This window comes from Cynara cardunculus (assembly GCF_001531365.2).
Source record: "Cynara cardunculus var. scolymus isolate 2C chromosome LG 3, CcrdV1, whole genome shotgun sequence".
Lineage (NCBI taxonomy): Eukaryota > Viridiplantae > Streptophyta > Magnoliopsida > Asterales > Asteraceae > Cynara > Cynara cardunculus.
The window spans coordinates 11899951-11912652 of record NC_037530.1 but is presented as its reverse complement, the minus strand read 5'-3'; the positions used below and the strand labels follow the sequence as shown (position 1 = coordinate 11912652).

General features: G+C 34.5%; 1 protein-coding gene across 1 annotated transcript; it reads left to right on the top strand.

The window, feature by feature from the left end:
• Positions 1-10826: 10826 nt before the first annotated feature.
• On the top strand, positions 10827-12109 carry LOC112509755 (F-box protein At2g27310-like). The gene has a single exon (XM_025114875.1). It carries the CDS (start codon positions 10986-10988, stop codon positions 12030-12032), a length of 1047 nt encoding a protein of 348 aa, XP_024970643.1. The 5' UTR covers positions 10827-10985; the 3' UTR covers positions 12033-12109.
• Positions 12110-12702: the final 593 nt, after the last annotated feature.

Below are 12702 nucleotides of genomic sequence, written 5' to 3'. Positions count from 1 at the left end.
TTACATGTTCAGTGATCACTAAAAAGACTCATAAATGATTGCTAAAGCTGAATAGAAATAGAACAAGAATTTTAGACTAAGGGGCTGTTTACTAATTACTAACTGGGCTGACTCGGTCAGCATATCTGACTCGGTCAGCAGTCAGAGTGTTTACCAAATCATATATCTGATTGAGATCTGACCTATATCTGACCGAACTACTAACCCGGCCCGCATCGATTTCATGCTTACCCTGGTCAGATTTGCCCTTTCCATATTTGCCCCTTTTTCACCATTTTCACCAAGTCGCTCCCTCTCTGCTCATCCTCCTCCCTCGCCGGTCCCGACTCTCCTTGCTACCACTCGGTCGGTCCTCATCCCTCATCGCTCATCCTCCCTTGGCTGCTCGAAAAGGTACTTTCTCCCGTCTCCCTATCGCTCCCTCATTGCTCGATAAGGTACTTCTGCTCCTACTTGATTGATTGATTTTTTACTCATAGTTGTAGATATTTGCTTCTATCTTATTTTCGTTCAATGTTGATTCAAGAATCATGTGTTGGTTTTCTTGATTTCCTAAATACATGCGAACACATTTTCAGTCACTGATTCAAAGAATAACCTAGAAGGGTCTATAGAGGAGGAACTGTACATGAACTTGATGGTGTAGTTCATGAACAGAGTGAGGGCTTATGATTGTTTTTAGATGTGAAAAGTTAGGAATAGTTGAACCCCTTGGGATTTATGCCAGAAAGTATAATCGATTTCATTTGCTGGTAGATTCAACAACTTACCATATTACTAAAAAATAACTATGTGATTAGAAACTGAAAAGAGAGAGTTCTTGACTTCTTTCAGAGGGGTGAGTTGTAGAGCAACTGTTGAACATCTTGTTTGCAGGAATGCAATAGGAAGACCGCTTACAAAACTTCCCTTGGGGATGCTCGCTACACCGAAGAACCTTGGTGCACCAAGATCGRCTTTTACTCTGTTCCAGTAAAAACMCATATGATACATTTCATTGCTAGTGGTAAAAAGTTAAAATATCTTTTTGGTCTTTGGTTGACTCTAATTAAGAGCAGGATTAAATATAATTGGCTGTGTTTTCGTTTTCTAATTGTACTTAAAGAGATGCTTGGCTAGTGGCTGGTAATGCTGATGATGATGGATGTATTATATACAATACAGTGGGTGGGGATCTTTAGCAGGATAATGCTTCCTAGCATTAAGATCATAAGAGGATAATGCTTCCTAGCATTAAGAATCATAAGAGGATAATCCAAACCTCTCTAGTCCACTTTATTTTTACTCACTAATCATCTTACAATGGTTAGAAGAAAATTAATGCAGAAGAACCCATATCAATTTTGCATGCAAAAATAAAGGCAATACCAAAAAAAATGGAAGTTTCTTGAGCTTTCATATTTTACAGAAAGTTGTAGTGGATTAGAATGCAAGCATGCATGGATGCCCCACAAGTAACCATCCAAGAAAAGCAGAAAGCATATAAAAACCTACATGTTGGCATAAGAGCACATGGGTAAGATAGGAGGATATCATACATTTGTTGGTCAACTAAAAATGGTAAACAATGTCTTGAATTTGAAAACAGAGAATAAAGACATACTTGCACTGTTTAGTTTCTTGTTTCTTCTTAGCTAGTCGTTCTCCAAGGGAGTCATCTTTCTTCTAAAGATGTTGCTTCTATCGCTTCATATCTTTCCATTCTCGCTTAGTGGAAGCATGTTGGGCCTAACTCAAAATGATGTTATAAAAGCTATGTGGACTGGATTTTATAAGAGCTATCTTATCCAACTTCTTCTAGCAAAATGATGTTATTTTTGTAGGTCAATCTAATGTAATGCTTGGTGGTTTATGCATTATGTCTTTGTCTTCATTATTCTTAAAATGGATTGATATAAGAAGCATGAAGCATGGTAGGGACAAAATTGTCAGAAAAAGAAAAGCATGAAATCCATATTTGAAAATGAGACAAATCTGAAGAAGTTTCCAATGTGAAGATCTTCTGTTACTTCAACACAATTTCTTGGATTTCATTACTCTTCCTCTTTAATTTAAATATTATTTTACAATTTATAATATATTATAAATAGATGTACTATTGAATTTCACATGTTATCGTCAATATTTCTTGGTTTTTTGTATGTGTTTTTGCTTTTGTACGCTTTGTTATTGAAAACAAGATGGATAATGAAGACCTTGAAATGTTTGGGTCTTTTTGACATAGGTATGGAATCGTATGATGAATCAACGGAACCCAAAAAATCGAGGGTTAGTTGGAAAGAGAATGTAGTAAAAACCTTTTTGGAATGTTGTTTACAAGAGATGTCCATGAATGGAATGCAAGGCGGTAGCCTTAAGATGCACTCTTGGAACAATATAGCGGAAACATTAAAAAGAACTCACAACTTCATTGTCAATCAAAGACAAATGAAGAATCACTATGACTATTTACGAGGGAAATACGCTGTATGGTCTAGACTTAGGAATAAAACGGGCAATGTCTATAACCCAACAAGCAACACATTCAATCTATCTGAAGAGGAGTGGAAGGCAGAGGCAAAGGTCAATTCTTTTTCTGGTTTCTAATTTAATTTCCTTATATTTTTCTTTTAGTTATATGTTTTTACTTTTTTTAAATACAGTTGAGTAAATATGCTGACAAGTTGAGGAATGCACCACTACTTTATCCTAATCTTTGTATGCAAATTTTTGATGGAGTGGCGGCCACGGGTATGGGGACATGGGGACCTTGGTCTAATTCTCATAACCCTTCGCGTGCTGCTAATGTTTCTAACCCGCCTTTAGTTGTTGATGATCAAGGCTTGGATACCACACAAGCACCTCCTATTTCAGATCAAGCGCCTCCTATTTCAGCACAAGGACCACCTAATTCAACTCAAGGACCAAATAATTCAACTCAAGGACCATCTAGCTCAACACAAGAATGTTCCTCTTGTTCTCAAACCAGAAAACGAAAAGCTAATCAACCATTGGTAAGGGAAGATGAGTTGGCTCATGTGGTGACACATGTGAAATCCATTTTTGACAAACCATCGGAGGACGGGGATATGGATGCTTGTATGTCGAAATTGGAGAAACTTGGTTGGGAAGATAGCCCGTTGTATGACATCACACTTTTTCTTTTTAGCCAAAACATAGATTATAGGAGAATTTGGCTTATGTTTGAAGGACGAGAGGTGTGAGTCATGGGTTAACTTTACGGCACGCCAACTTAACTTAAAATAAGCAGGTGTTTAATATTGATGCGGTATTTAGACCAACGTTGTATGAACAAGTATGAAATTTCGTCACTTTTTGATGTTTTGTATGGACGAGTATGGAACTTTTATCATTTTTTGGTATTTTGTATGGACGAGTTTTGGAACTTTAATATGTTCATTTTGATATTATGTCACTCTTTAGTGTTGATTGTTTAACGTGATGTTTTTGTTGTTCAAATTGAGAACGTCGTGTTTACTGCGGAAGAGCAACATGGAGGAGGCATTGAAGAAGAAGTCGTTGAAGTACAATGGGAGGCTTCTCAAGACAATGGATATATGGCTAATCTGCGGGATCAGATTGCGACTCAACTGTTTTCAAATGCTTCAAATTAATTTTTATTGTCTAGGATGAAAAACAAACAATTTCTTTTGGTATTATCGTTTGATATCCCGTTTGTATTTAAGTATGAACGACTATTAATATATTTTTCTATTTAATTTGAAGTATGAAAATTATATTTTGTTGTCTTTTGACAGTTAACATATGAAACGAAGTAAAATGGTATTATTTTTATTGGTAAACATTTATTTAAAATATACATTTTGTTTTTTTTCTTCCATTAAACTATTAATAACAAAAATAATCATATATTATTCAATATATAATTACAAATAGGGTTATAATGGTCATTATATTTTTGGTAAGCACTTACCAAAAACATTTGGTAAACATTCTTACCCGGGACAGCACTTACTGGGATAGCACTTACCCGGGTCAGCACTCTTACCCGGACAACACTTACCCGGTAAGATTTGGTAAAAAGCCCCTAAGTATGAAGGGTCATCATTAAATCATTAAGAGAGTTTGAATCAACATGACTAGTTATATTTCCCTGATCAAAGACCACGTGTTAGAAAAGGGACCATCAGTTACAATTTAGAGACAGTCGTAACGGGTTAATCACTTTCAACAAAGTAGCTTATATTTTAAATAAAACACATAATTATATGATCATATAAAACAGTCTATTATAACAGTTCAATATTTAAATCATTCTATAAACTTGATTTTAAAATATTGTATTAATTAAAACATGCAAGTGGTAGAATCAAATTGAAAAAGTAAAAACAAAGTACCATTAACCAAATAAATTAATTAGCACCACCTAATTCTTTTATATAAAACCTTGTGTTATAATAACATATTTTTTCAAAACATTCTTTTAATATAACTTTTTTTAATAAATGTGCTATGGACAACTCTTTGCACAAGACAATTGTTTTATAATTTTTTTTTTCAAATCATGTTATAAAAAATTTAACTTGATATTTTATTCAAAAAAATCATAAAAAATTGTTAAGACATTTAAAAACGTCTTATAAAAGAAAGAAAATAACATTTTAATTTTTTTCCAACAATAAATATGTATGTATGTGTGTATCTGAGAATCATGTATGATTTTGTACGTTAACGACATTTTTTTTAAAGTAGTAATTTTGATTTTTTAGTGATTTTGATTTTTGATAATTTAATATAAGAAAATTATAATATTGTTGAAAATGTTAAGAGAATAAGGTAATCTAACTTGACCATATATTTTTAAAATAGAAATATATATATGTAAGTTTTTTTTTCTTATATATAAACATTATTATTAAATAAATTATAAGTCGGTGAAGGAAAGGTTACAATATTACCATTGAATAATTCGTCAACCCAATGAATCAAGGTTTAAACTCGTCTTCATATGTGAATAAAGATTAAACAAAGAAAAGTTCCAACTTGCGAGGTAGAGTTTCTTATCATGCCAAAGTCGTCTTAAAAGCATAAACTTTTACAAGTTTTGAGGGTTTTTATGGTAAATTTTAAAATATATTAAATGATTTGGGTTTGTTTTTATAATCATTGTATTGTTTGACATTTATATTGTAATTATTTATTATTATAGATGAAAAATTTCAAATGTTTTACTTTAAATGTTGATAAAACTGGAAGTGACCTCGCGAAATACAACGAGATGTATCTCGATTTTAATATTTCATTTTATTCTGTCTATGTCGATATTATAATATAGTTTATATGGTTTTGAGTAAGGGATAATGTTTTTACTTTTTAGTAAAATATAAATTTAAAGATATCATAAAATTTTGAAAATAAATATAACAATATTAATATCAAATTAGCTATTTAAAAGCTCTTGTTTTTTGTGTAATTTATTTAATTTAACTTTGTTATTATAATTTAATTTAGATTTAATAACAAAGTAATTTATTATTTATTTAATAATATAATTTTTTATAATGATAAGAATTAAGTATTCTGTTAGAACTCAATTATTATCCTAATTATATTTTAGATTTTTTATATTTAAAATGAAATGTTTATTTTGCATTTGATTATGTTTATCTGCAGTTAGTTATATGAATTCAAACATGAAACTTTAATAAGTTGTACTTACGTACAATTTATTTATAATCTTAAACTTTAAGTAATTTGTATCAATAAACAGTAGTTCATGCATAAAAAATGGTTTTTAAGAGTTTCTATCAAATGCTTTATAATAATTTATAGATATACGATTTAACATATAATTAAATGAGAACACTTCATTATCAACCAAACATTTTTAGTCATTCAAACTCTTAGACCATCTTCAATATATCTTAAAAATAGAGATTTTGAAGATTTTTGAGATTTTAGGAATTTGGGTGTTGTAACGGTTATGCTAAAATAAAGAAAAAGAGAGAGAGAAAGATGTAAATATTTAAACTGAAGAAATCTTTAAAACTCTGTATAGGAGAGATAAATAATAATATAATTTTCTTTTCCACCAATAAAAGATAAATTATTAAATATTTTAATAATATAATATATCCAATATTGTTAAATAGAGTAATTGTTGGAGTTGAATGTAATTTTTTTTAACTATTTTGAATTTAAATACTCTATCTTCGAAAAACTAGAGCATCTCCAACATGTATGCTATATTTTCTCTCTCTTATTCCAAGTTTAGAGATTCTCTATTATCTTTTTGTAATAACCCTCAGGGGCTGTTTGTTTGGCTCTTAATGGTGACATTAAGAGCCAACCTCTTAATCGGTAAGAGGTAAGGGTTGTTTGGCAAAAAAAATAGAACCTCTTAATGGTTACAAAAGGCTCTTAACGATTTAGCGTTTAGGGCTCCCCTAAATGATTCAGAGGGGTCTTCTTTCATTTTTGCCCTCTCCTCAAACTTCAACTGGCAGCTGCTGCTCCTCCCATGCCTCCCACCCTCTTTCCTCCTTCCAATCGATCTCACCTCCTCCCACGCCTCCCACGCCTCCTTCCACCTTCCTCCTTCCAATCGATCTGTTGAAGGAAACGATTACACTCACAGCAAATCAAACCCACAAAAAGTCTCTTCTGTATTGAAATCAAAATCAAATCATAGAACCCAAAAAAAATCGAGGGTTCATAGTGGGTAAAACCACCCTACCAAAATCGCTCTTGTTGGTCACTGGAACAGAGAATCGATTAGAGAAAAGTCATCGGTGGTGGTCATCATCGAAATAGAGAGAGGTAAGAACAGTGACTATGCCGATGATCCTAGTGATAAGAAAATCACACCCAGATTTGATTTTATGTTCATGTGCAGTTCCATTATCATGAAGAAGCAGTCAATGGTAACTATTGAGTAGCCAATTTGGGAAACAACGAGTTGGTTGGGGAAAATTCTTAAATTTGTTAAGGGTTAAAATGGTAATTTGTTGTCATTCAGAGAACAATTACCAAACAACCTTGTTTCATTCGGCACTTAACCATTCTGACCCTCTTAACCATTCTGACCCTCTTAACTATTCTTACCTCTTAACTATTCTGCATTAAATTATTCAGCAACTGTCAAACAACCCCTCACTTTATTTATGTTAATCTTATAAAGTTTTAGAGTTAGGTGTGTAAATCTTTCTATTCTCTAGTGATCAAAGTTGTAAATAAAAGGTAAATAGGTTTAGAACAATTCTTCACCTTTGTGTATGTGTGTGTTTTGGAGCTTGGAGGAGAGGAGGTCTCATTAGAGGCAATTGCCGATTAGAGGAAGGAGCAAGTGGAGCAACCATCCCCTTCAGGTAAGAACCTTATTTCCCTAAGTCTAGATCCTCCATTAATGGGGTTTTGATGTTGAAATATAAGATTTAAGGGCATCAATGAGTATTCCTTTGTGGTGTATCATGTTTTCAATGGTAGATCATTATGGTTTAGTAATCTATTATAGAAATCCAGTTTTAAACATGATTTTTTCCTTGAGAATCATGGTATTTAATGTTTTATTGGATTGATGTTGAATGTGAGGTTCTAAGGGTAGTGAATTCATGGTTTAATTTGGAAACTGGATAACCAATGGTGTTTGTTGGATGGATTTAAGTTATATATGGTTTTGAGAGTTTTCTACGGTTCCTATGTGTTAAATTGAGCTGGAAATCTTGAGTTGATGGGAGAAGTTGTGATTTGGAATTAGACCTGGATTGTTGGGACGAAACAATGTACACAGTGACATGCGCGACTTAGTGTGTGACCTAAGTCGCGGCGCACGAAGCTTAAGCCACTATTGTGGCATGACTTTGTCCGTTTCGTTTCTCGTTTAAATCCAGAGTTGAAGTAATGTTTTAGGGGATTTTGTAACACCTCAAGATTCATATTTGCATATAACCATGTATTTTATATAACAGGAAATACAAATAGTACACATTTGGTCCGAATAGTACAAGAATCTATTTTACAGAATTTACAACCAAATTTTTCCACAACATTTTTGTACATAACTTGCATATATAACAAGTATTCCAAAACTTCAATAGATAATAAGCTCTTCATCATAACCTATGCAAGCATGAAAGGAAAATTCACATTTTTCCCTTTCCTTTATCCCTTGATAATAACTGACCTACAATGCACATTTTAAACACAAAATGAGGGTTAGACCTTGAGGTCTAGTGAGAAATCATTTTTTATGCAATTACAGGGTGAAAATCACCAAAACCTGTTATAAAATCATATTTGTAATTTTACAAATATCTAATACCTTTTTTACGAAATCCAAACTCAAATACCATATTCCCATAAAGATTTATAAATTTATTCGCCTCACATAACGCATGACCACTTAGGTCATCGCATCTCTCTATGCGAAATCACCCAGAGCTCCTCTGGCTCTTAAGAACAAGAGCTCCTCTGGCTCTTAATCCAGAGCAAAAGTCAAACAATACAAAGTCACTATAGATTTAATCATGAAGTCTTGATCAACTTGAAAATGATATAAACACGTAATATGATTAACCAGAGCTCGTGTGGTTACTAAACTAAGATAACAGAGGCCCTCTAATTAACTAAGAAGGTCAACCAGAGCCTCTCTGGTCCTCTACCAAAAGGTTAGTATATTTTCTCAAAGACTTCATCAAATAATTAGAAATAATTCGCCACAGGCCAAGCCAACCAGAGGTCCTCCAGATCCCCTTTCTGGTTGAACTATGTTCTGGGTTCTAAATGACAATAAAGAAACAAAGTTGAATATGATTCAAGTCCAAAAGGTTTTTTGATACAGAACTTGGATACATAGCTTGGACTTAACATTAAATTCCATGATACGAAGCCTCTGTATAGCAGATACAGAGCCTCTCAGTCAAAGTATAAAAATATTTGAACTTAAAATTGTCTCTTACAACTAGAGGCCTTCTGGTTAGTCTTGAAGACCAACCAGAGCCCCTTTGATTTCTCATCAATCTTTACTTAATTGAACAACTTGAAGAATAATATTCAGATCAACCCAAAAACATTGTTAATTCAAAACACAGGCAATCAAAGCCTCTCTAATTATAAACAATTTTTCTCCTCTTCATAACAACATTGTTATCATATCAATAAGAGCAATAATTTCAAGTCCTTATATCACACAGAAGTGATAACTCAATATCATTGCATCTCATGGATGTAATAACAAAATGTATGATCAAAACTCATATTTCACAATTCTCACCCTTATCTAAAGGTACATCTATCATTGGTATGTCACCATTATCTCATGGAACACCTTTCCTTGATATTGTACCCTTATCCCATGGTACACCTCTCATTGATATGTCACCCTTATTCCCTCATAAAAATAACTCTCAGCTAGAGATGGCCAAATCGGCCCGGCCCGGGACCGCCGGAGGACCGGGACCGGGACCGACAAAGGACCGGCCTAGGACCGGGATCGGTAAGGACCGATTATGGGACCGAAAACCAGGACCGGTTGAGGTTTTTGATAGTTTCGTGGGACCGGGACCGGTTATGGGACCGACTATGGACCAGCCCGGCCCGGCCCGAAAATTCAAATAATTTTATAAATAAATGTATTTTTAAATAATTTTATAATTTATTTTTATAAGAAAACGTAATTATAATTATATTAAAACGCATTTTTAAAATGTATTTGAGTGACCCAATTGTAAATTTTATAATGTATTAAAAATATATATCATTAAAAAAATCAAAAAAAATTATTTTTTAATGCAAGTACCGGTTGGGGTTGGGACCAGGACCGGGACCGGCGGCCCATAACCGGTTATGAAGTGTCTTGACCGGTCCTATCATTTTTGACCGAGACCGGTTACGCCGGGACTGGTTATGGCCGGTTATGAGAAAGGTTAGGACTGATTGGGACCGGCCAGGCCCGGGACCGGTTTTTGGCCATCTCTACTCTCAGCTATGGATGTTTATTATCCGCTGCAACTATTGAGATGTATTAAGAAACCTTGTACTCGGTTAGGTGCTGGTTTGATTTTTGTTAATGAACATCGTTATTTTGGATTTTTGGTTTGTTACAATTGGTATCGGAGTCATAGTTTAAGAGATTTAGATGACTAGTTGGTACCTAGACTTGAACTGTAAGAAAGGGAACACAACTGAAATATAGGAAGCCATTAAGAAATACCTTAACATGGGCAGATATAAAAGGGTGGTGAGGACCCTCATATAAGGTAAATTTAGAATTACATCTGATCAATGTAACTGTGAATTACATCTCAACCATGGATGTTTATTATTTGCTACAAACTATTAAGATGTATTAAGAAACCTTGTACTCGGGAATTTTTGGTGTCGGTTTGGCTTCCATAACATCATAACCTTTACATATGTGGAAGCGTTCTAACAAGAGGTCAATAGCTATTTTAAGAACTATAACTCTTTATCTTGATTCCTTCATGCTTTACTCTGATATTACCTGAGATACATATACGAGATACATAAGCTTTAAACCTAGTGAGCAATTATGCTTTCATGATGAAACCATCTTTCATAAAACATATCATTTTGGTACATGAATAATAATGAACTACAGTTTTCATAATCATCCATAAATAACGTTGACACATAAAACAACTTTTGTAAGAATATCATTTGAACATCATTTTTTTAGTGCGAGATCTCATATGTGTAAGTATGTCAAACATTCTCAACGGGATCCTAGATCTGTGGGGTTCTATGAAAAATCTTCCCTACGGTGTTCGGCAAAGGATATTCCCCTGGAGGTCGTAAATCTTGAATGTTATAAAATTGAAAGGTTATTGAACATTTAAACAAAATTGAAAATTTAGACAAACTAGAGGGACCACTATTGTAATTCACTCGAGTAATAAAAGGACCCCAGGGCCCACTCCCCGGCTATTTGCTCCCTTATAAGTACGAGCGCATGTTCCCAGCAGTTCCCCATCGACTCCAAAAGCAGCACATCTGTATCTGTTGCCATGGCGATCACTACTCTCGCAGATATTCACCCTCATATCATCCAGACCCACATCTTACCACGACTCGACGGCCCATCTCTCTCCACCGCCGCCACCGCATCATCCTATCTGCAAGCTCTCTGTTCCGACGACCATCTCTGGGCCCACGTCTCCAAAACCACTTTTCCCTCGATAAACCACCCACGTCTCCATCACGTCATCTCCTCCTTCCCCTCCGGTTACCGGTCTTTTTTTGACGACTCGTTTCCGGTTCTAGTCACCGACGTCAACCACCATAACCGCCCTCGCACCTGTTCTAAAACCCAACCAGATTGTGATCTCGACCTTCCATCTGAACTCATCTCAGCCATCGACATACGCTACCAAAACGACGTTATTTTCTCCAGAATCGAAATCACCGACACCACAAATGATTTCCTATCGCCGGCGTTTCGGATCGAATTAGACAACGATCCCGTACCTGAAAACTTCCAATCCATCGACTTGAAAGTCGACGAGCTGGCAGGAGCCGACCAAGAAACATTATCACACCTGAAAGAATCCGTAACATTAAACTGGATCCTAATCGACCCGACCCTGAAACGGGCAGGTAACCTATCCAGCATCAAAGCGGTGAGTGCAAGGCAGGACTGGATGAGTAACGAGACCCTTCTCCGATACGTCACCGTTTTACCAGGAACCGTACCCAACGAGGTGGTACAATGTAGAATAGAGGTGGTATTAGGGGTTGGTAAAGGAGGGGTGGGGTTGCACGTGAAGGAGGTGTCATTACAAATGCAGGATTTGGACTATAACCGGCTACATGGGAGGGATTTTTTGGTAATTACACAAGGGGTACTTTTGGAAAAAAATAATGTGAAGAGGAAGGTGGTGGATGACGATGAGAGAAGGAAGATGTACCAGAAGTTTAAGCAATTGAGAAGGCAGAGAAGTGAGTGGGTAAAAAAGGAAGAAGAAAAGATGGAGTTTGCAGTTAATGTCAATTATGCCCTCACTTTAGTGTCTTTTTTGTTTTCTGTATATTTTCTAAGTTTAATGTTACGATAGGTGTATGATAGTAGATTCAATTAAGCCAAACCAATGTCGGTTCTTGTTTTATATTTTGAAATCGTGGCATTCGATTTTTGGTTGATTAGTCCACTGTATAATAAATAAATTGTGTATATCATTTTATATATATATATATATATATATATATATATATATTTTTTTTTTTTTTTTTGAGAATTCAAGAGAAGGTCACGGCTATTTTACAAATAATCTCTCATGGATTTATTGGTGCTGTATTTGCTCTGCTATTCTGCCCCATCTTGGCTGAGGAAGAGTTACGGGCGCGTAAAACAAAAAAATACGCTGATGGGRGACGGGCATACTATGTGTAATGCTTCACTCATTTACGATAAATAATAAATAAAAAGGCGAGATAACCGTTTGTTCCGGTATAAATAGTTAGTATCTGTTCTTCCACCGCGAGAGGGGCGGATTGGGATTGTTTATATATATATATATATATATATAATTTTTTTTTATATATGAACGATTAAATGCAAACCACTCAATTTGTACAAACCGTGCAAATTACACTCATCCGTTGATTTCATTGTTTAATTTTATGAAATTGTTTAATCTTGTGAAATTATTTCCTATAATACTTTTTTTGATAAAGTTGTTTCATATATGGTTATGAAATTGTTTCATATAATACTTAATGAAATTT

Bases quoted from the DNA above. Each gene is read 5' to 3' on its own strand.
- LOC112509755 (XM_025114875.1), top strand. From the start codon at position 10,986: ATGGCGATCACTACTCTCGCAGATATTCACCCTCATATCATCCAGACC.